General features: G+C 38.0%; 3 protein-coding genes across 15 annotated transcripts in view; 2 read left to right on the forward strand and 1 right to left on the reverse strand.

Annotated features, from left to right (window-relative positions):
- Positions 1-19,949, forward strand: part of P2RY13 (purinergic receptor P2Y13) — a 403,762-nt gene that overhangs the window by 352,247 nt on the left and 31,566 nt on the right. The window lies entirely within an intron of this gene.
- The window catches only part of MED12L (mediator complex subunit 12L), a 355,232-nt gene that overhangs the window by 67,206 nt on the left and 268,077 nt on the right, over positions 1-19,949 (reverse strand). For 8 of the 10 annotated variants that reach the window (XM_084875885.1, XM_084875893.1, XM_084875891.1 and 5 more), the window contains exons 16-23: positions 19,503-19,650; positions 14,982-15,100; positions 14,221-14,364; positions 11,920-12,083; positions 8,114-8,245; positions 2,879-3,106; positions 1,919-2,060; positions 343-463 (exon numbers count right to left, since the gene is read on the reverse strand). In XM_084875885.1, coding sequence (XP_084732011.1) covers positions 343-463; positions 1,919-2,060; positions 2,879-3,106; positions 8,114-8,245; positions 11,920-12,083; positions 14,221-14,364; positions 14,982-15,100; positions 19,503-19,650 — 1,198 coding nt within the window. The remainder of the gene's footprint in view (positions 1-342; positions 464-1,918; positions 2,061-2,878; positions 3,107-8,113; positions 8,246-11,919; positions 12,084-14,220; positions 14,365-14,981; positions 15,101-19,502; positions 19,651-19,949) is intronic. The other 2 variants (XM_084875890.1, XM_084875889.1) reach the window with 2 other exon arrangements.
- Positions 1-19,949, forward strand: part of P2RY12 (purinergic receptor P2Y12) — a 57,916-nt gene that overhangs the window by 17,212 nt on the left and 20,755 nt on the right. For 2 of the 4 annotated variants that reach the window (XM_084875975.1, XM_084875973.1), the window contains exon 2: positions 19,567-19,899. The exons of 1 other annotated variant lie outside the window; for it this stretch is intronic. The gene's annotated coding sequence lies outside the window, so the exon portion shown is untranslated. Of the gene's footprint in view, positions 1-19,566; positions 19,900-19,949 lie in introns of those variants that run through there. One more of the 4 variants, XM_084875976.1, reaches the window with a different exon arrangement.

The raw sequence follows: 19,949 nt of genomic DNA on the forward strand, positions 1-19,949 counted from the left end.
GAAGAAGGATTTCCAAAGCAAGTTTCCTCACATGCTCAAGAACAAGACTTCAGGCTTGCTATTCAGCTAAACTATCTGGAATAATTTAAAACATGCTACTCATGGTAAAAAGTAAGGCCTCAGACACTCAAATGTACGTGCTTCCTCAAAACCAGGTACCAACATCCAGGGAGTCACAGTGCTCTGTGCAGAACGAGATATACAATTCCACCACCTTCACCTGCAGGCCACACCACGGTCCAACGTGTGTGCCCTTGAGTACTACCCTCTGGGGTTCACGAGTTAGACACCATCCCACCACGACCAGCACCACCTGCCCACGGCCACCCCGACGCCGCTCACCTGCAGCGAGGAGCGAGGGCAGTGCCACGTGCTGCACGACGTCCTCCAGGGAGAAACACTGCCGTGCTATCAGGATAGCAATGAAAGTAGCTAGTGAATCATGGAATGAAAGGTCACTCACCTTCAAGAAAAACATTGACACGTTTTAATACCTAACACCTCTTCAGTAGCAGCTAAGATTAATAACTAAGAGAATGTAGGCAATACCAATGAGATTTCAGATCCCCAAATAAGTGAATGAAACTTAGCATGAGTATTCCTCTCTAAGCCTATTTCTACTTTATAAGACAACTGATGAGGTTTACCCACATCCCAACACTGCAAGAAGTCACTGGGCTTTATGTTGAGTATAAATGATTGAAAAAGAAAACAATAAGAAGAAAAATCAATAAACCAATAAAAGATGTAGCAAAAATACAACTTTTCTGCAAAATTCAGTAGGTTCTGTCATTTAAGGGTAGCCATTAATAAGCAAAGAAAAACCTGGAGGTTGCCCTAGTTAAAAAGACAAGCCTCAGGATTGGCTTGGGGTTCTATTCAGGAATAACAAAGTAATGAGTCTTCAATATAATTAAATTAGTTTTAAAAACAACTCTGAAAATTTACAATTGACTCTTAAATTTTAAAAAGAGAGAAAAGAAGAAGAGAAGTTAATTTATTCATAATATAACCTATACCTTTACAAATTTCACAAGACTTTGGCAGAAAATAATAATAATTTAAAAAACCATATATAATAGCAGCCTTCATATAAGTTTTAGTATATGCCAGGGAGTGTGGTTAGCAATCTACAAAAAATCACCTCATTTAACAGCACAACATCATGAGGTTCATACTGTTGTTTTTTGTTTGTTTGTTTTATAATCTTTTTATTTTGTTTTATTTACTTTTTCATTTTTTATTAAGGTATTATATGTGTACATATCTTAAGAGGTTCATACTTTTAATTCCAACTTTACAGATGCATGAACTAACCAGATATAAAGTATAAGAAAAACAATTAAGAGACTAAGAAGCAGTGTTAAAGATAAAAATATGGGTCTTTCCTGTCTAGAAAAACACCTTTGGTTGGAGTTTGACATGCCTAAAATCTTAGGGAGACACAGAATGGAGTAGGACTGTCCAACCCAGACTTGAGATATCAGAACTGGGCAGTTCAACTTCAACTGGGAGGTATTTTTTTTTTTTAAATGCACAAAATTGTTCTATATGTACGATATAGGAACATACAAAAGGTCATACCAAGAAGTGATAGGCAAAAATAGATAAAGAATCAAGATGAATTTTTAGGAAATTCACATATCATGCATATGATATTCTAGGAAATCTGTGATATATAACAGATACATTTTCATCACTTCCAGACACAATCACTAAGAAAGACTGGATGCCCCAATGAATCTGAGCCTCAATATTCTCATGCAACACAGCACCAACCACATTCTGGTGTACTGCTTAAAATGAGAAAAGAAAAAATATTTTACATTTCAGTTAAGGGTTGAGTCAATTAAAAAAAATTACTCACTAACTAAATATTTAATTGCAGTTGAGTTTTTTAGTGAAAAAGAACACTTACATCTACTGTGCAAAGTACATCATTGAACCCCCACACGTGATTGGAAGAACAGCAGAGAGCCTTCAGAACTCCCAGCCACTCTGAACTAAGAACAGTGCAGCATGCTGTCAGCTCGGAGGAGAAATTAGCTATGTCATTAATCCTAGAAAGAAAAAGAACATACATAGTAGAAAGTAACAAAAAAGAAATACTACATGTAACATACTTAAGAACACATATTTCACTATATAAACAAGTCATTTATTTCTTATAGTCACGGATATAATAAATACCCACTTGACAACCTAGTAGAACCTGGAGAAGGTAAAAGTGAATGGTTTTAAATGTTTTCTGTTTTTAATGCTGATAAACAACAAACAATAACCATTACAGATGTCAATTATATATTTTTACTCTATGAAAAAACCTGACCTATATAATGAACTTTTAAGAATATAAAAATTATTTTTAGAAAATTTGTAATTTACATAGGCCTAAATACAGTGTTTTAAAAATATAGGCAATTTTTATTTGTATTTGTATTTTTATCTTGTATATGTTTTTGTCTCTTGGGTTAAGAAAATCATAGTACAGCCGAAACCGGTTTGGCTCAGTGGTAGAGCGTCGGTCTGCGGACTGAAAGGTCCCGGGTTCGATTCCGGTCAGGGGCATGTACGTTGGTTGCAGGCACATCCCCAGTGGGGGGTGTGCAGGAGGCAGCTGGTCGATGTTTCTCTCTCATTGACATTTCTAGCTCTCTGTCTCTCTCCCTTCCTCTTTGTAAAAATCAATAAAATATATTAAAAAAAAAAAAAAAAAAAAAAAAGAAAATCATAGTACAGAGCAGATAAAAAATATCCATTTAAAAAAAAGAAAACAAAATTCAACTGTCAGCCTAGGCAATTACTACGGAAGTTAATTTCAAAGTAGCACCAAAGCAACAACTACGGTTAGTCATAATTTCAGGGTAACTCAGCTCACCTTCCAGCATCCTGGTGGCCCATACATACATTCATGAGTGTATTGCAGACGAAGCTGTAGCGATTGGCTGCATTGTCACTGAGGATCTTGCCTAGCATAGAGTAGTTGATGCAACAAGCTGAAGGATTCTCAATAAAATCCATCATGAAGTCTGGATCCCATCTCAAGTTAGAGTTAGCAGGTATCACATTATTATATATTGTCTGCTTAACTTTTGAACAGGCACTACTGGGGTTATAAGAAGAAGAGTTAAAAAAACAAAAAAACTAGAATAATAGAAAGTTAGTTAATTTAAGGACAGATTAAATGTAGCAACTGTAATGTATTCTTATAAAAGAATCACATTGAGTTCTTGATTCCAATTTCTTAATAATCAGCACTAAGCATAGTGCCTGGAATGTATTTGTTGGTCAATAAATAGTTGCTGAATGGGTTGTGAAGAACAAAACAAGAATAAGAACTAGGTTATTAATCTTAATCATTCTCTAAATTTTTTCTACATTTTATGTTTCAAAAATAAAAGAATTTACTAAGGCTTACAACAACTGTCTCTGAACAGTAGTTGCAAAGTGTTATTACTTAAGAATAAAAATAGGTTAGACTACTACACATCAGGAATAATTCAGGGTTTAGTCGTAATTACATATCCTGGAAAAATATCCCTCTAGGTACAGGGTATCCAGCGGAGGTCCAGCAGCCACTGGTCCAGCTGTGAGAGAGAGGCTCATCCCCTGCCCTCAGGAGCATGCATTCCAGTAGGGGGAAATGGATGACACATAAGTTAAATAAGAGTGAATAAACTATTATTTAGTTTATCATGTTCTGTCTTGTAGCAGGATTAAGAGATTTTTTAAGAGGCTGGCCTATCATGAAAACAGAGTATGTTTCAGTGAGTTATATTTGAATATGACATAGAATGTTAGAAGTACAAAGGGAATTAGTAAGTATCTGATCCAATCTGGCTCTACAGATGTGGCTGAGGGACAATCTGATTTCATGTATACTTAGCTGTTCTTTCCTATTGCTGTGGACATGAGTTCATAAGCAGCATCCACCACTTTTCAGAAGCTCTCTTATGCAGCAGAGAGTCTTTTTCTTTTAGATTAACTTTTTGGCAGCACGTTTTTTTGTGATGAAGGCAACATATGGCTTTTTACCCCTAGTGTCATACGTCTACATAAATAGTAGCCAGAAGTGATTTCTTTAAAAATAAAAAGGCATATAAATAACACTCTTTACCCTAAAGCTGTTGCCACTGCCAATTGCTTTTAGAAAACAGATATTGTTCAATTTGTTGTTTACCAAAATGTAGATTCAAATCTCCTCCTTCAGAATCACTTCTGGGTAGTCTGTTAGCCATAAAGACTCCTGGACTTCTGTAGGTCACTGAATCTGTATGTTTAAAATGCTGTTCCAGGTAGATCTAAGTGCCAATAGTGTTTGGGAAGCACTGGCTCATTACAGAGGACTAAATCTACCCACTAAATGGCAGGAATTGTAATCTACACTATCTTTCCAGATAACTTATGTAAAAACTTCTCAGTAGTCACTGAAGGATACACATTTACCATCTCAAGTTATGACCTGCTCAAAATGATGTATGCTATATAGTCTTCAGGACTTTTAAAATTTCCAGTTTCTGTCTTAACCACTCTTGCCAACTTTCTACTTAACTTTTCTTTCATTCTCACTTAGCGATAGTTCCTAATTTGTTTCATTTTTTCCACTAAAGATGAAACAAAATCAAGCTTTGCTCTTTGCTGATTCACCCCCTAACACCACATCCTTGGTTTCCTCCACCTCCCAATTGACTGAGTGCTGGAGGAAACAGTCTTCTGCAAGCAGTGAAGCACTGTCTATTTTATTCAGCTTCCCACTTAATTCCAACTGCTATTCATTCCTGTTTTTAGAAACAAAAGAATTCTGTCGACCTCCAGCCAGGAATGCTCACTTTTGAACTTTGTGGCTCATGGGAAAGTCTCCTCACCCTTCATTTCTAGGCTTCCTGTTTCATCTATTAGTCTCTTTCCTGGTGAGCTTCTATGTTTTATCAAAAAGTCAGCTGCAACCTCGCTCACTCTCAGATTCCTACCACTCTCCATGGCAGGTGTATATGGATTTAAGCAGGGGTCCTCAAACTTTTTAAAGTGGGGGCCAGATCACGGTCCCTCAGAGAGCTGGAGGGCCGGACTATATGAACTACTAATTCCTACTGTAACACCTCGGCTGTGCTCACTGCCCAAAAAACCTGGCGGGCTGGATCAGACTCCTCTGCGGGCCGCATGTGGCCAGCGGGCCGTAGTTTGAAGACCCCTGAAAGGAAATAACCTAGGTTTTTCCCTTCTGAAATAGCCTGTAGACTGTTTTCCCTTCTGAAAAATCCAATAGACTCCAATAGAGTGATGAAAGCAACACACACCTGGAGGCCAAAATTGCTTATGTTCAAGTCTAAGTTTCATCATTTGCTAATTAGGATGAGGCACAATCACTTGTTGATAGGAGATATCATTTCCACTTCCTGGGGTTGTTGAGCAGAATAAAGATCTTGATGGAAATAGCCCAGCACCGTGCTTGGCACAAGCAGCAGCTCAATCAATGTGAATATGTCTCCCAAATATTGCTCTTACACAACTTTATAGATGGTGTTTCAGATCCAGTTATTAAAACTGGTTTATTAATATATTAACAGAAATCTCTCTGCATATATAGCTTTCGTTGGACCATATTACTCCTTCTTCTTCTTTTTTTTTTTTTTAATATATTTTATTGTTTTTCCACAGAGAGGAAGGAAGAGGGATAGAGAGCTAGAAACGTCGATGAGAGAGAAACATCGACCAGCTGCCTCCTGCACACCCCCTATTGGGGATGTGCCCGCAACCAATGTACATGCCCTTGACCGGAATCGAACCTAGGACCCTTCAGTCTGCAGACAGAACTCTATCCACTGAGCCAAACCGGTTTTGGCTGGACCATATTTCTTAATTCCAAACTGCAAATAATATCTGACTTCCAGGTTTCCTGGGACAGCTGCATTTCTCTGCCACTTCTTTTTTTTTTTTTTTTTTTTTTTAAATATATTTTATTGATTTTGTACAGAGAGGAAGGGAGAGAGATAGAGAGTTAGAAACATCGATGAGAGAGAGTCATTGATCAGCTGCCTCTTGCACACCCCCTACTGGGGATATGCCCGCAACCAAGGTACATGCCCTTGACTGGAATCGAACCCGGGACCCTTCAGTCCCCAAGCCGACGCTCTATCCATTGAGCCAAACCGGTCTCGGCTCTCTGCCACTTCTTAATCAAGGGAACCTCAGCCAGTGTCACAGCTGTGGGGTACCCTGTGCTGAACCTGAGCAGCCCTCAGTTCAAGCTGGTCTCCTAATCTCTCCGCACCCAGGTTACAAGACTGGAATGAACACATTTACACCGCCCAGCAGGAGCATGAGGGCTCCGGGAGCTTTCTTGGGAAGTTCACTATTAAAAACAGGGCTGTTGCTTAGAGCGAATCATGTATGAGAAAGCTCTCTAGAAACTGTCAACTGACAGCTCTGTGTGAAAAAGCAGCAGAAACAGGGTACTACTACTCTTACCTAATTTCTGTGGAAAGATGTTTCGTAAAATTCACTCAAACAGCATCCCTGTTCTATAAGGGAATATTTTGAAACCTAACTCATTTCATGAAGACATATTTTCACATTTTCCCCTATTGATACCATGAAAAGTTTAATGATATTTTTGTATATATCTTTTATCCAATAGGTATTTTTTGAGTGCTTCCTATGTGCCAGACACTCTTCTAGGTACTGGGGCATAGCAGCAAATAAAACAGAAAATGTTTCTACTATTGGTAAGCTTACATTCTAGGAAGGAGAGAAATGATAAATATGCAATGTGCTGGGGTTAGTGCTAAGGTCAAAGAATGACAGTGTAGGCAGAGGGGGATGCTATTTAAAACGGGGTGGTTGGGCCCTAGCTGGTTTGGTTCAGTGGATAGAGCATCAGCATGCAGACAGAAGGGTCCCAGGTTTGATTCCAGCCAAGGGCACATGCCTGTTTGCAGGCTAGATTCCCAGTTGGGGGTGTACAGGAGGCAGCCAATCAATGATTCTCTCTCATTATTAATATCTCTCTCTCTCTCTCTCTCTCTCTCTCTCTCTCTCTCTCTCTCTTCCCCCCCCCTTCCTCTCTGAAATAAATGAAAATATATTTGTAAATTAATAAATAAAATGGGGTGGTTGGGAGGAAAGCCATAAATGAAATGTGGACATGAGCATCCAAGTAACTAGAGAAAACACAAGAGAGGGAACAGCAAGTGCAAATGCCCCACAATGGTTGCTCAGAGCATCTGAAGACCAGGAAGGAGGTGCACATAGTTAGAATGGAACAAGGGGGAAAAGGCAGAAGAGAAAATCAGATCCACTAGGTCCTAAAGGCTAGGTAATGACTTCAAAGGTTCTTATTCTGAATAAATTAGAAGCCATTGGAAAATTTTATTGTTCTTGTTTTAAAAGGGTGATTTTAGTAGATTTGTTGATAATATTCTCAAGAGAGTCAAGGAGGCAAGTGGGGAAACCAGTGAGAAGAACTATACAATGATCTAACCAGGAGATGACCATGGTGGTAGTGACATAGCAATGAAGAGTAGTCAGATTCTAGGGACTATACCTCAAAGGTAGAGCTGGCTCACAGGATTTACAAACAAATGGATACAAAATATGGAGCAGAGAAAATCATAACTGATCATGTTTTCCTTACCTCCTTCTAGATTCTAAATTTATTTTGCCTGTTATGACTGTCTCCTATAATTAATTATCTGAGTTTCCTCCAAATAACATTAAATGTATTTTCCAACATCTGTGTACCTGTGGGGTAGCAAGCGCTAAGATGCAGAGAATGAAAGGGAACCAGGGATGCTGTTTCAAACAGATGGTCACGGAAGCAGAGAAACAAACAAAGTGAGAAAGTGAGTGCCACAAAAGTGGGAAACAATGTTCCCAGTGAGGTAATAGTAAGTGCAAAATATAAAATGTTATCTCACAAGTTTATCTCAAAATCGCAATCATAGTTAAACACGCATTTGTAATAAGGTTATAGATACAATGAAAGGTAACTCATTATGAATTCTGGCAGATATAATTAGGACTAACTTTCACTATTAAAAATGATGACAATATTGGTTGAGTCACTAATAAATAGAGATATAACCCTAATAATTTTGATTTTTCTTCTACCCACCTGAAGAGGTCTCCAAATTTACTTCTGAGGTGGCTACATGACACGTAGAGATCGTAGAGGTAGGCTAAGATGCATCTCTCAGGAGAGGAGCACTCTGAGGGATTCACAACATGCTTCACCACACTACACAGCCTGAGGAGAGAGCATGTGAGGAGTGAGATCCACATGTTGCTAATAGATACGCTACTTAGAGAATATGTCCATTTATTACTTGTATAAAAAAGTATTAGATTGTTGATACTAATCATTATAACAATAGTAAATAATTGAGAAAAATGCCAGTTTATTATGATATCAAAATATTAGATATATTTTTAGAAAACTTCAAAAATGGCATTAACAACAAGAAAAATAGAAATTCCTCTGTACAGAAAGTATATATGAATGAATTCATCAATTAAGTTGCTATGACTAAAACATAAAAGAATGTTAAAACAGAGAATCTCTCCTCAGCAAAAAGATTCACTAATTCAGTGAATATTTAACGATCCCCAAATCTACTTCTTTCTTTCTTTTTTTTTTTTTTTTTAAATATATTTTATTGATTTTTCATAGAGAGGAAAGGAGAGGAATAGAGAGCTAGAAACATCGATGAGAGATACAGCGACCAGTTGCCTCCTGCACACCCCCCACAGGGGATATGCCCGCAACCAATGTACATGCCCTTGACCAGAATCGAACCTGGGACCTTTCAGTCCGCAGACCGACGCTCTAACCACTGAGCCAAACCGGTTACGGCCACTTCTTTCTTAAGGAGTAATTCTTAATAAATAAATCCGGGAAATCCATTTTTTAAACCATGACCTGGTGCTCACATGAACCTGTTGAATTCAGTTAGAGGTCACATTTCCCTTGTTTCTCCAAAATAGAAACAAATTTGCATTCATTTATCTCATATAAAAACCACATCTCCATCTCCTTTAGTAACATTCTCTGAAGTCTTTCAGTTCAAAGTACCATTGCTGCTGAAATCTGTGCCATTTCCCCAAATCCTAACTATAGCCTCTTTCATCCCAGTTCATACAACACAAAAGTTAATACAACACAGAGATAAAAATGTGGTCCAGCCCACTCTTTGTGAGTCCGATGTCACCACCACGTTGTATTTTGTTATAGGATTCAGCTTATGATAGTGGGATGGTTCAGATTAAAGTTCAAATGGGCTTTAGAAATGAACTGACTTATCTTCCTCATTTTACAAAGAGGGTTCTAAGGCTCAGAAAAGTAAAGGAACCTGCAAATAGGCTAAGTCTGAGGTCACAGCAGATCCAAGAGAGCTTAGGTCTCCATGCTCCCAGGCCACAGTTCACTCTACTAGTCAGGGAACAGGGTAAAGCCAGAGGGAGCCTAGAATACTCAGACCAAGAAGGAATCACAAATGTCAGATATGGAACTCAGGGAAGTTCAAGAGGAAATGGCAATATAGCATTCCAAACCCTATAAAATGACATCAGCAAATGGGGACAGTGGGCAGCAGATAAAAGTTGTCAATTACAGCAAAAGAGTCCCATAATTATGAAAAACAGATTCAATCAACAGTTAACTATATAAACAACAACAACAACAAAATCCAAATATAACCTACAAAGCAAAGAATTACTTTGTAAATAAACATGTATTGGAAGTATAATAGTCAATGTTTTCCTCAATTTTTTTTCACTTGCCACAGGAAAGAAAAACATTTTATACTGAGATCCAGTATATTCACTTGTATAAGTACATATTTTGGGTAAAATACCCTTACTATGTATGATGAAGTAAAAATATAATGAAGTTAATATTAAATATGATTTTATGAACATTTTATAAAATAAATTTAAAATGTCAAAATAAATAATACTGAAATTAATTTCAAACTAATTAAAAATAAAAAATGTGCTTGTCAAAAATATATTATATTCATTTAATGACCAACTAATGAGTTTCATGCAGTTTAAAAAGTATGCTATAGATTAAATAGGATGAATGAGCTCCTAGTTCGAAAGTCTTTCAGCAGCCTGGGAGAGTTAGCTATGTGATGTTGAGTATATCACTTCATCATGCACTTCCTTTAATTAGCCTGAGTTTCAGTTTCTTCACTTGTAAAGTGATATTAATTTTCCAACTTCATAGGGTAGTTGAGGGCCATATGAAACAGTCCTATATTAACTGAATGCTAACATGTTAATATTTTCACATTTGAAACTATCTGGGATATTTCAGATTTCGCTTAATAATCTTCATGCATAATTAATGTAATAGCATTTCCTTTTCCCTGAGAGAGCTGCTGTTAAATGGATGTTACTTTTGAATAGAGTATAAATTGATTACATGTATGAGACCACAACAAAGAGTACTATCGAATCAAAGTCCCCCATGTTTCTTTTAAACCCAGGAGGAAAATGGAAGAAAAGGAAAAACAGTTGTCTTTTTTTATAAAAAGCCTGGAAAAGGAGTGAGTCCTCGGTGGACAAAAAGTAGCCAGTACAGGGCTTTTTGAGAGCTAATTATTCTACCCAGGTCCCTGTAACCTCAGTCTCTAAAGGGGATAGTATTAGGTCATTATTAACCCACTAGTAGTAGTAGAGAAAACCTCACACTACAATTCACACAAACCAAAAAAAACTAAGAATCAAGGAAGTCACTATTTCAATTATCTTATCAAAAAATAGGTTCATGCCAAAACCAGTTTGGCTCAGTGGATAGGGCGTTAGCCTGCGGACTGAAAGGTCCCAGGTTCGATTCCGGTCAAGGGCATGTACCTTGGTTGCGGGCACATCCCCAATAGGAGGTGTGCAAGAGGCAGCTGATCAACAATTCTCTCTCATTGATGTCTCTAACTCTCTATCCCAATCTCTTCCATTTGTAAAAAAAAATCAATAAAATATATTTAAAAAAATAGGTTTAGTTTATTTAAAACAATGAAGTTAAAGAAGTAAATCTCTAAAATGTTAATGCATGCAAAGCTTATTTTGTGTTGGATTCTCCAAATATAAACTGAAATTACACGGACAAAAAAGTTGTCACATGTGTGCCATTAATAATTACCCATGATGCTAGGTAGGGAAGATGATAGAGTGCTATAAATGAGGGCTTGTATTTGTAGAAACCAGGGGGAAAAGTAAGGCAGGATGGTAAAGAGAAAGGGAGAAAGGAATCACACATTTTTAAAAAAGAAAATACTTTTTCATGTTTATAACTCTTATTTGTTGCATGGTTTCTTACAACAGTACCCTTTAACTATGTTATATCTCCATTGAAATAAATATCAATATTATTTTTCTCTTAAAACTACTATATTTTCATCACAATTATATATTACTAAAGGTTCGATGCATGAAATTGGTGCGGGTGGGAGGGGGGGGAGAGGGAGGGAGGAGACTCAGCCCAGCCTGCACCCTCTCCAATCTAGGACCCTTTGAGGGATGTCTGACTGCCCGTTTAAGCCCGGGTGGGGGTTCCCTTGAGCTGTGGAGCAGCCTGGGCCTGTGGGGTTTGCAGGCTGGCCAAACCCCCTGGTCACCCAAGTGGAGGCTCTGGTATCTGGAATTTATTTACCTTCTACAATTGAAACTTTGTAGCCTGGAGCAGAGGCCTTGACTGGCCAGGATGTGCAGGAAGCTTGGCTTCCTCCATTGCCATGGGAACCCAAGCCTCCTGTTTGCTCCATGACGGGCAGTCATCTTGGTTGGGTTAATTTGCATACTTGCTCCTGATTGGCTGGTGGGTATGGCTTGTGGGTATAGCAGAGGTTCAGTCAATTTACTTATTACTCTTTTATTAGATAGGATAGTATGTGAAACAGTAATAATACTTAATATACCAACCCTTCAAACACCTGGGCTGTTTGCTCGGGATTCAGGATCAGGCAGCTGTGATAGCGCCTGAGAATAGCCACAATGCAGACACAGAGGCCCGTGGTGTAGCTGCCTGCCAGGCTGGAGGATTTCAGGAGCAATTCGGCTTCCACGACACTCAGTTCATTTAGTAACTACAACATCAGAAAAGATTGGATAAAAATGTAGCTGCCAAAGCAAGTAGGAAAGCATTTATTCTTAAAAACCATGCATGTATTGAGTCATTCTAATGATACTTTATCTCGCCTCTAATCCTGCCCCAGGACCAAATACAAATACATAACCTGACTCAGAAAGCACACCAGTAAATTACATTGATTTTCATTTTTTATCCTTTACCAAATTATGGAGTTTTTCTTTTATATAGACAGCATTGTAAATGCAGTTAAAAAGTATCCAATACTAAAATAGTTACGAACACTTTATGGTAGCCTAAAACTAAAGCTCTAGAAACTGAATAATTTTAGAGAACATCCCACCTTTCACTTTTTTCTCCCTTTTCCCTTCTTTTTAATAAAACAGAGAATAAGCAATAGAAACCAACTTTCATTTCTATTTACTAACAATATAAGATAAGAAATATACTCAAATACATATATATATATATTAAATGAAATAAAGCAGGATAAATCAAATTATAAGGTTCTATTTTTTTTGCTCTTAACCTAAAGTATACTCTATTATAAACAGCACACAACCTTTCAACTTTCTCAAAGCAAAGTAATAAAAGACCAAAAAAAAAAAATACCTTTAAAACATTTCCATTTTTTAATGACTATTACTAGTATATACACTGAGTGGCCAGATTATTATGATCTTTGAATTCATAAAAATCTGGCCACTCAGTGTATATCCTATATAATAAAAGGCTAATATGCAAATTGTCCCTTCAACCAGAAGTTCGACCAGCAGGCAGGCCAGCCAACCACCCATGTCCCCTTCTCCCCCTGGCCAGGCTGGCCAGATGCCACCCATGCACGATTATATATATATATATATATATATATATATATATATATATATATATATATATAATATGTCCTATCTAATAGAGAGGGAATATGCTAATTGACCATCACTCAGTCACAAAGATGGTTGCACACACAGCTGAGGCCAAGTTCCCATAAGGAATCTTAAGGAGCAATCAGCAGGGACCTGAGGAACCTTAATGAGCAATCAGTAGTAACCTGTGGGCATTGATAGGGACCTCAGGCCACACCCCCCACCCAGTGGGTTTGATAGGGGACCTCAAGGTGTGCTTTCCATCCTGGTGCTGGGCTAGGGGACCTCAGGCTGCTCCTCCCGCCTCAGCACCAGGCTAGGGGACTTCAGGCTGTGCCCCCCACCAGGTTAGGCTTGACAGGGGACTTCAGGCCATATCCTCTGCCCTAGCATCAGTCTGGAGGAACCTCAAACTATACCCCCCAAGCAGTGGGGCTTGACAGGGGACCTCAGGCCACACCCCTCCCCCAACCTCAGCAACGGGCCAGGGGACCTGAGGCTGTGCCTCCCACCCAGCAGGGCTTGACAGGGGACCTCAAAGTGCAGTCTCAGTGCTGGCTTGGGGCAACTCAGGCCATGCCCCTGCCCAGAGGGGCTTGATGGGGGACCTGAGGCTGTGCCTCTCCTGCCTGGCAGAGCTTGTCAGGGGACCTCACACCATGTCCCCCACTGACAGGACCTCAAGACATGCCACCCACCTTGGTCTGGGCTGGGTAACCTTAGACCATGCCCCCCATTCGGGCATGAGGCCAGGGGACCTGAGGCTATGCCCCCTGCTTGTCAGAGCTTGACAAGGGTGGGACTGGCCGGGTCTGGATCTAGTCCAATGTGGGGGAGCGGGCTGGGTCTGGGCCTCACTCAATTTTGAGGTGCATGTGGATGAGTGGGGACTTGACTCTGGAAGGTTTTCATAACATTTCACTAATTTTCTTTCATCCCTGACATTTCTACTATAGAGAAAGGGCAAATAGCAATATTAAATTATTTCCTCTAATTAATCCCCTTTTAATGTGCACAAATTTTATGCACTGGGTCACTAGTATATATTTTCAGAGATCATAATAATCTGGCCACTTGGTGTATCTTAGCACAATGTTATAATTATTTAACTGAAAACTATGAACATAGCTGCAATTAAAAAGCTATTCATATACTGTTGATTCAGAATGTCTCAATTATTAAAAAATGCACTGGGTGCCTCATTTTTAATTGTACAATGCCTGGTACATTTGCTTTCCTAAAATGAGAGAAACAGGGTCTCTGTAGCACCTGTATTGAGAAGTCAATTAGTCCATTGATGTTCAGTGCTGGCTCCATGAGGTCGAAGATGAGCTGAATGTGGTGAGCTAAAGGGAGGTGATAGGAAGTCCCGGACGCAAAGCTTGTGATCTGTTCCAGCACATTGTTAGAGATCTGTGCAAAAAAGGTCAGAATAATGATAAGACCAATATCCAAATAATTAAGAAATTTAAATTTATATGTGATTCTATTTAGAAGACTTTTAAAACCTATTTCTACAGAATCCAAACCATGCACAAATTGACTTCCTTACTGCAACTATCACTGAAAAAATAAGCCAAGTCATCATAAGATCTAGACCCAAATGTCCTAATGGTAGACAACTAGAAGAATTAATTAATTTCCAGATAATATCTATTTGAATATCAATGGATTTGTAAAATAAAATGGGGATGGTTCCTTCTCACCTGTACTTTATGTATCATGAACAGATTTCTCCCTTATTAATAGCAATGTAGGACCATAGTGTAAAAACATAAGTATTACATTAGAGATAATTTACATAATGTTGATTATTACCCTAAGGTAAAAATATTGTCAAAATAAAAAGTAATTCTTCTGAGGAAGACAACCTAACTTAAAACTTAGCTACTCAATAGTTTGAGATGCTTCTAAATATGTTTTAAAGCATATTTATACAACCAACTAAGGCCAGAAACATATACTACATAGGAGACTTTTAAGGAAATATGAAGATCCCAAATGTATAATAAACAGCTTTAGATGGCTACCTGAGATGTCACTTGATGTTGATCGTAATATGAAAGGAGCTGAAGTTTGGTGAACACAGTCTCCAGCGTTGGAAATGACTCCTGCCTGCTCTTCTTGGCTCTTGGTCCTTCATCTCCTACTAGCAAACACATAGTAACACATTATTTTTCACTCAACAGAAGCTCACTACTTTTCAATGATAGTTTTGATTTAAATATAATGCACATACAAAAAATGCACAAACTCTATGAATCTCTACAAAATAAATACACTTGTAATGAAACTCAATTCACAAAATCACATATCAGAACACTGTACACTTGATGGGGCCCTTCCAGCCACTTCTCTCCCCCCAGGGGACAAGATCCCAACTCCTCACAGTTTAGACTAATACTGCACACCTTGGAACATTTGTAATAACTGACTTTTGAAATGGAAGACATAAACAAGGAAGCAGGGAAATCACCCAGGCTCATTCTGACTTAATAGAAAGCATCTTCTTAGGAAACTTACTGTGATATTTTCTCAAAGAGTAATTTGGAAAAAAAAGAAAATTTACACACATGATTCTTAACTTTTAGGGTAGAAAAGATAAAATTCCTCCACATTAATGGAAAAATGCAACACTTATTTTAGCATAAAGCAATTTGAAAAAAATTACAATAAAAATGGTTTAAAATATGCTATCCCAGAGGGACTCTTGTTCTTAAAAGTTTAAAGGTTAATATCCAAAAATAATTAGATCCAGTTTTAAATATTTTGTAATGTATGTATGTACAAATATAAATCTAAAAACAAAAGTAAAAGGTTGGATTATATAATGTCTAAGGTCATTTCCAACACAGTGATGCTAACTAGTTAAAGGCTATGGTGACAAGAGCACTATCACTCACATCTCTGCCCTGCTCTCACCCCTACCTTCTCATACCTGTCTCCCACCCCTTGGTCCTCCCCCACCCCTGCAATCACTATATCAGTACTGCTATGTTTAAGAGGTTTTTAAAAATAAATATATATTTTATTGAATTTTGTACAGAGAGGAACAGAGAGGGATAGAGAGTTAGAAACATCGATGAGAGAGAATGGGGATGTGCCTGCAACCAAGGTACATGCCCCTGACCAGAATCGAACCAGGGACCTTTCAGTCTGCAGGCCGATGCTCTATCCACTGAGCCAAACCGGTTTCGGCTTAAGAGGGTTTTTGTGGTGTTTGCTTTTGTTTTGTTTTGTTTTTTGTTGTTGTTTTTGCCTAATCCCTCACATTTTATTTGGAAAAGTTTAATTCAGAGAACAAAGGTTATTACACACTTCTATTAGACTAACAACTTCACTAAACAGAAAAATATTTTGTTAATGAGAAATGTAATGATGTTAAAAAGTAACATTAGAAGACAGGATACTTCCCTTTCAACAATAAGCAATTACAATTTAAGCCCTCATCAATGTCTCCCCTCCGCCTACCAAAAAAAAAAAACTCAGGCTATTTTGTGTTCATTTCCTAAAACAAACAAACAAGCCCTGAAACCAGAATAAATCAGAATTAAAAGTGATATGTAGCATAAGGTAAAAGACTGTGCCACTTTTACCAATAACACAAAAAAACAAGAACAATAAGTTCATTAAGCCTATTTGTTTTCCATTTAGCTGATCATTTGTCATAAACATATTAAAAGTATCCAAGTTTGGAATTTTTTATTAACTAACACGACTGATCCAAAGCTGAAAGTGCATATCAATCATGTTGGGTACAATGTGCTTTAAAATTGAAGTTAAGATAATTATTTAGTCCTTCCTGGGACTAAAGTAAAAACACAAACAAAAATAACAGATGAGGAAGTGGATCCGTCATGAAAATTCACAGATGCATCTTTTTTGTTTGTTTGTTTATGCTAATAAGCTATAGCTAACTTCTTAAAATCTCACATAAAAATACGCAATTGATTATTGGCAATTCATATTCATTTAAAAATATATAAAATATTAGTGGTAGTTTTCACCGGAATACTTTATTTTAATAATATTCACATGCATAACAGTCATAATTCATAGATTTTTCTCATTTGTCTTATGTTAATTTGCTTTCATAATAGGTATTATTATTCTTTAGTTGCTTAATTTTGGTTGTCTTTTTTTCAAAATCTTTAAACCCTGCAAGTTTTGGCCTTCTAGTTTGATAAACCTATTTCATATTTTCAAAAGATGCACCATTGAAACACAAAGATGACTGGTCATATAAATGTACAAGAGGTTTGGCCACCTTCAGTTGGAAATGTCATATAAGTTTTGAATTATAAATGTCCCGAGATAAAGCCTGGTTGATGTGCTAACACTCCTAATGGAGTTTCTAAAAGTCATATACATGCTTACACAAGTGCCCTTTTTCTGATTTATCAATCCTCGTCTTCACTGAAAAAAGGGGCAAATTTCCATTAATCTTAAGTGTAGTTAGCTAGCTTCTGGTGAGCACACTAGGCTTTAAGTAGTGACTTAAATGTAGCCTATCAAAAGATAGATCTAATTAAAACATTTCTGAGTAAGGAATTTTAAAATGAGGGAAAGACAAAAATCCCCATTTGAAGATGCCTTTTCACAGAGGTGTTTCAGTTACTGGTATCTCGAAAAGCGGCATGTACAACAACTGTCTCTGAGTTCATGAGCAAGACTTGCCTATTTAAGAAACTGATACAAAGATAGCATAGACTATAGTCTGGCATAAAAAACTATGAAGGAAGGAAGTAGACTCAACAGAAAAAGATACCACATTGCTTCCTTCCTCTTCCTAGCCTCATTTTCCAAAAACCAAAAATTCCATAGGACCTGGAAAGACGTTAAAATTAATTTAAAACTTTTTAAAAACTGTATTACTGAACCTTTGAACTGAGATGGTTCACCCCATTCCGAAGTACACAAAGAGGAGTTTCAGTAGTCTCTGCTCCCTGCTTAGCACACCTTCTAAATCCGACCTTCTAAATGCAACCCATTTCCTCTTTCTCTAGGAGAGAGAAAAGAGCAAGGGGGCAGATCAACAGTTTTTCTTAGCAACTGTGTTCTTTGCAAGCTCCATAAGGACAGACCAACAACAACAGGTTTCATTTCCCTTCCAGAACTCCTGGTTGTCCCCTGGCAAGCTGGTGTAGTGCAAGGTCCTTAGCCAGAGACAGGAGGAAGTGAGGGAACATGATGCAAATCACATGAAGGTCAATTTTCCATTGTGTGTGCTCTGAGGACTAGCCTTCGACTCAAACAGTGGCAACATTTTGAGAGAAAAGAGTCTTGCACCTTGTTTCTGCCTGTGCCCCTCTATTGATGGAGAGGAAAGAGCTATTTGCATTAGTTATATCTGCACTTTCCTGTAGGACAGATGTAGCAAGGACAAGCTCTAGAAATTAATCTGCTTAAAGTCTACAAGATCCCCTGGGGAGAGGTTCATAAAAGAGTATTTATTTTGTACTGAACATCAAAGTAGGGTTTCTAGAGGTGGCTTATACCAAGGGCAGGAAGTATGCTGTTTGCATAGGGAAAATTGAAAGTCCCCTCCCCTTTGTGTTATTTAAGTAGTAGAAAAACAAATACCACTGGAGGTAGTGGAGTATATATTACACATTTTAAACCATATGACTGCCTAATAAAATAAACAAACCTTGAAAAGAGTAATTAGGGAAGTGTAAAGTAGATAATTACAAAATTTCAATTATGCAATGTGGTGACATAATGTAAAGATGTAACTTTCCTGTAAAAACTATGTAAAAGGCCAGGGGAAAGAGTATTCTAAGTAAAGAAGGCATTATAGAGCAAAGACCTAATTTTCTTTTTCACTTGAAAACTTTTGGTAACATCGGTAGCCGCCATTACCTATCGCAATTATTCTTCTGATTAATGGAAGAAAAGATCAGCAACTACGCTGTCATGATTTTCAGTTAGCATGCAATATAAGTACTCAGAGCAAACTACAAGCTTGAAAAAGACTGGTAAAGATAGGGGAATCGCTGAAACCGGTTTGATTCAGTGGATAGAGCGTCGGCCTGCGGACTGAAAGGTCCGGGGTTGGATTCCGGTCAAGGGCATGTGCCTTGGTTGTGGGCACATCCCCAGTGGGGGGTGTGCAAGAGGCAGCTGATCGATGTTTCTCTCTCATCGATGTTTCTAACTCTCTATCCCTCTCTCTTTCTCTCTGTACAAAATCAATAAAATATATTTTTAAAAAAAAAAGATTAGGGGAATCACTTTCAAAGTAAGGGGTTTCCAACTCATTCTTCAATACTCCATTTTTTACTATTGTAGAAAATTCGGGAAGTAAAAAAAAAAAAAAGTAGAAAATAAAAACTACCTACATCTACTCATAAAACGTGCTATTCTAATACAAGGATTACTATAAATGGAACCAAGGCCTTAAAATTTCAATGTGCTTATTCATATTTCAATGTGACAGTCATTGAGGAGAGGAAACTCTGGGGACACTGCCATCTACAAACTTGATAAAGACAGAGCTAAGGGGAAGGACATAGCCAGCACAATGGGACAAGCGCATTCGGGCTCTTTACCCCCGGTCTCTGTGGTGCTCTTCTTATTTAGGATTTTCAAAATATCTCTGGTAATCTTCTTCAGCTGATGCCTCGCTTCATCACGTGCTTTGCCCACACCATAGAGAAGAACTGTGCGCTGGTTACATTCATGGCTTGAAGACTCATCCTGAAAAAGAGAAAAGTGCACTGAGAAACCCTGGTCTGCAGGCGCAGGGCTGCACTCGGAGCCAGGAAGTGCACTAACCACAGCATCTCTATGCTGCTGGCCTGGTGACACCGCCCACCTTTCAGTTCACCTCAACCTCCACTGGCAACACCTGGTTTTTCCAGTTTGGAACTTGCTAGAGTTAAAAAAAAAACTGTCAACTAACCTGAAGTCTTAATAGAAGCAGTTGATGTGGGCGACCCCTACAGAGTAAGTTTTGACAATTGAAAACTTTTCATTGTTTATAATTTAGCATGGTG

Source organism: Pipistrellus hanaki, assembly GCF_964339955.1.
Source record: "Pipistrellus hanaki genome assembly, chromosome: 2".
NCBI lineage: Eukaryota > Metazoa > Chordata > Mammalia > Chiroptera > Vespertilionidae > Pipistrellus > Pipistrellus hanaki.